At 54.8% G+C, this 3,413-nt stretch overlaps 1 protein-coding gene across 1 annotated transcript in view; it reads right to left on the reverse strand.

Moving 5' to 3' along the window:
* Positions 1-1,884, reverse strand: part of SYNGR1 (synaptogyrin 1) — a 27,603-nt gene extending 25,719 nt beyond the window's left edge. Inside the window, exon 1 of the mRNA XM_011978831.1 lies at positions 1,785-1,884. Within this exon, the coding sequence (XP_011834221.1) occupies positions 1,785-1,884 (100 nt within the window). The remainder of the gene's footprint in view (positions 1-1,784) is intronic.
* Positions 1,885-3,413: the final 1,529 nt, after the last annotated feature.

The following is a 3,413-nucleotide window of genomic DNA, read 5'->3' on the forward strand; positions in this document are numbered from 1 at the left end:
AAAAAAAAAAAAAGAAGAAGAAGAAGGGGCTGAGCACGGTGGCTCATGTAATCCCAACACTTTGGGAGGCTGAGGTGGGCAGATTGCTTGAGGTCAGGAGTTCGAGACCAGCCTGATCAACATGGTGAAACTCCGTCTCTACTAAAAATACAAAAATTAGCCAGGTGTGGTTAAAAAAAAAAAGAAAGAAAGAGAAAAAAAAGAAAAAGAAAAGAAAAGAGTAGATGGGGGAGGAAGTCGTGGAGTTTAGGCTCAATAATGATAATGGGAAGCAGAGCTGTTCCCTGCAAATGACACGCCCTTACAGCCTGCTGGTCCACAAGTGGGGAAACTGAGGCTCGGGGAAGAGAATGAACATCGCTGAGGACACAGAACCAGTCGCTTGCAGTCTCCTGAACCCCCTGCAAGACTGTCAGCTGCCCTCTATGTCAAGGGTTTAACTTCTCCATTTAGCTGCTGTCCCCTACCCCGAGTGGGAGCTCCCCCACAGCACGACTCGAGCCTCAGGTTTCTGCTCCTCAGCCACTCACAGTACATGGGAGGAGGAACAGAGACTTGCCCAGGGCCTGCTGTGTGCCCAGAAATGGATGCTCTCGACTCTACCAGCTCAATATTCTTATTCCCATTCTAGAGCTGCTTCTAGGGACCTGCCCAGTCCTCGCAACTGGGCAGGAGTGGAGTTGAGGCTTGAACCTGAGTCTCTCTGGATCCAAAGCTGGCGCCCTGTGCCAGGCAGCATCCCTGGGTCACTTGCTAAGGCCAGATCTGCAGGGACAGCAAGGAGCACACAGAGCAGCCGCAAGGAGCCACTGGAGAACCGGAAATGAAACCAGAATGAAATTCCACACTGGCCACAGCAGCCGAGGCACCGGGGGAAATTCATTCAACAAGTGGATCTGCTGCAGGGAAGGCAGACAGGTCTTCAGAGGCAGAGCCAGAGGCAGAGCCTCTCCCAGAAACAGGAGAGGACGGAGGGGTGATGGTCAAGGGAGGACCCAGGTCACCAGTAAGCAGAGGGAAAACAAGCTTCCCTTGAGCTAAAGCAAACGCTAAAAAAAGGCACAAGGTAAACCTGCCAAGCCTCTTTGGTTTTTTTCCGCCCTCTTTAAAATCCAACCCTGAGTCTTTTTTAAAAACGGATTCCAGATGGCGCTTGGTGGAGATCTATGTCAAACTCAGAAAAACAAATCAGAAGGAATCTCACAATCTTGGATTTCAGGATCCTTGGCTACTGGATTCAGAAACACATAGAAACAGAGACCCCAGAAGCACCAAGCCCTTTGTGGTCTACGCTGGTCTCATCTGTCCCCCTTCCCACCCTATGTAACCACCCCAGAGGGCTGAGGGTGGGTGGTGTCCTCAGGCTGTCTGACAGCTCTGCAGCTGCCCTCTTACCTTCCCCATCTTCAATGGGAGTGAACTTCTCTTTGCCCTCTGAACACTGCTGGGATATAGTGACTCCCAGACACCTGCAGGGACACCCCACTTTCCAGTCACTCTTTCCCACCCTGAGCCTTGGGCACTCCTGACCAGGACCTGTTTACAAGTCTGTCTCCACCCTGTGACTCTGAACCAGCCCACAGCCTCCTCGGAGCTGGCGCCAGTGGAAGAAGGCACCTAAATAATCTCTTTTAATCCTCATAAAAATCTGCAAAGAAAAAACAAACCTGAAATCATCCCCACAAATCAGTCTTATACTTAGAGCATTTCACAGTCGGGAAGGCTAAGGCTCAGAGAGGCCCTGCCTCTGGCTGGCCCATAGCAGGTAAATGGGGAACCTGTCTCACATCCGGGCCTGCTCCTCCAGCTCACCCACGACCTCTGTGTCCAGTTGCCTACCCATGAAGGATCGAATTCCAGAATCCCAAACTCTAAGGTCAACATGAGACCAAGGAGGCACACCTGCTGGTCCTGAGCCCTGTGTCCCGCAGTGCAAAAGGGCACTGGGCTCACTTTACTTGAGGGGAGATGGTATCTCCCCTCTGCAGACAGACCACCCAGGGTGTGCCTAGGACCCACTGCAGGGCGTCGGCTAACGAAGGCTCAGGGCGAGCTGTGCCCAGCCAGCATGGGGGTGGCTGAGATCACTGTTACGTTGCCAGGAACCTCCCAGAGGCCTGGTTTTAAACGTCTTTAGACAAATGCTGGCTCTCCCCAGATAAGCTGCAGAGAGATGACATCTGGAGCCCATGGCACTCTGTCCTCCCAGCTGCAAACGGAACTGTCTACTTTGCCCTGCGCAGGAATATCCCTGAGCTGGGTGGCTCGGGGGAGCCCTGGTCCCTGCCCTGCGGCACAGGCAGCCAGGCAGCTGGCCCCGCCCATGCCCAGGTGCTGACACCACCACAGCCTCCTCTCCAGCCTCCTTCAGGCAGTCCCCAGGCAGCAGCCAGGGGGATCTCAGCCACTCCAAACTTCAACAGTCTTTCTGCAGGCTGAAGATAAAGTCCATCACCCTAGAATGGCCCTGAGGTCCCCCTGCTTGGGCCACTGAGTCCTTCCTCCAGTGCCCCAGGCTCTCTCAGCCTCCCCAGGCTCTCTCAGCCTCCCCAGTGACCTCTCTCAGCCTCCTCAGCACCAGCTGCTGGGCCCTAGTCCTGGGCTCATACTCGACCCCTCCAACCAGTCTGACATTCGGGCCAGCAGCTTCAGCCTCCTCCTGAAACTGTCAAGTCCCTCCACCCGGGGGCCGGCCACTGTCACCCCTCTCCAGGCAATGACAGCAGCCCATATGTCCACTTGCACCCCCACACTCTGTCCCCTCATAGCAGCCAGACAAACCCCTTAAACCCAAGTCAGGACATGTCACCCCCCCAGCTCTAGACTTTTGGATCGATGCTCACCCACCGCCCCCTGCCTGGGTAAAGACCTTCTCCCACCATACCCCAGGGCTCCCGCCTGCCTCTGAAGCTTCCCAATACTTCCCTCCCAAGCCCTCCTGAGTTCATTCCTGCCTCAGGGCCTTCACACTCGCTCTTTCCTCGGCCTGGGATGCCTGTATTTGTTCAGATCTTCCCTCAGCTGGTTCCTCAACATCCACATCTACAATGCAAAAGACACCTCCCCAGAGAAGCCTTCCAGACCAGACTCCAGATCTCAAGTATTCTCCAGTGCCTGAATGTTCTCCGTAACATTTAACTTCTCGGTAACTATATAACTTCTCTGCTATTTGGTGGTTCAGTGGTTGGGTGTATGTCTCTCCCCCAGACCCAGGGAGAGGGTCAGGAAAGGCTTCGAGGGGAGGTCTGATAGAGAGGCCTGGGTGGCACATGGCGGGCAGGAGAATTATCCCCTCCTCAGCATCCTTGGCTGGCACCTCCACTTGCACACCCCTGTGCACAGGGAGCTCACTCCCTGGAAAGGGGGCTGCCGAGTCTTCTCCCCACAAGCTGAACCCAGCCTTCCTGCCCTTG

This window comes from Mandrillus leucophaeus, unplaced genomic scaffold (assembly GCF_000951045.1).
Source record: "Mandrillus leucophaeus isolate KB7577 unplaced genomic scaffold, Mleu.le_1.0 Scaffold2, whole genome shotgun sequence".
NCBI lineage: Eukaryota > Metazoa > Chordata > Mammalia > Primates > Cercopithecidae > Mandrillus > Mandrillus leucophaeus.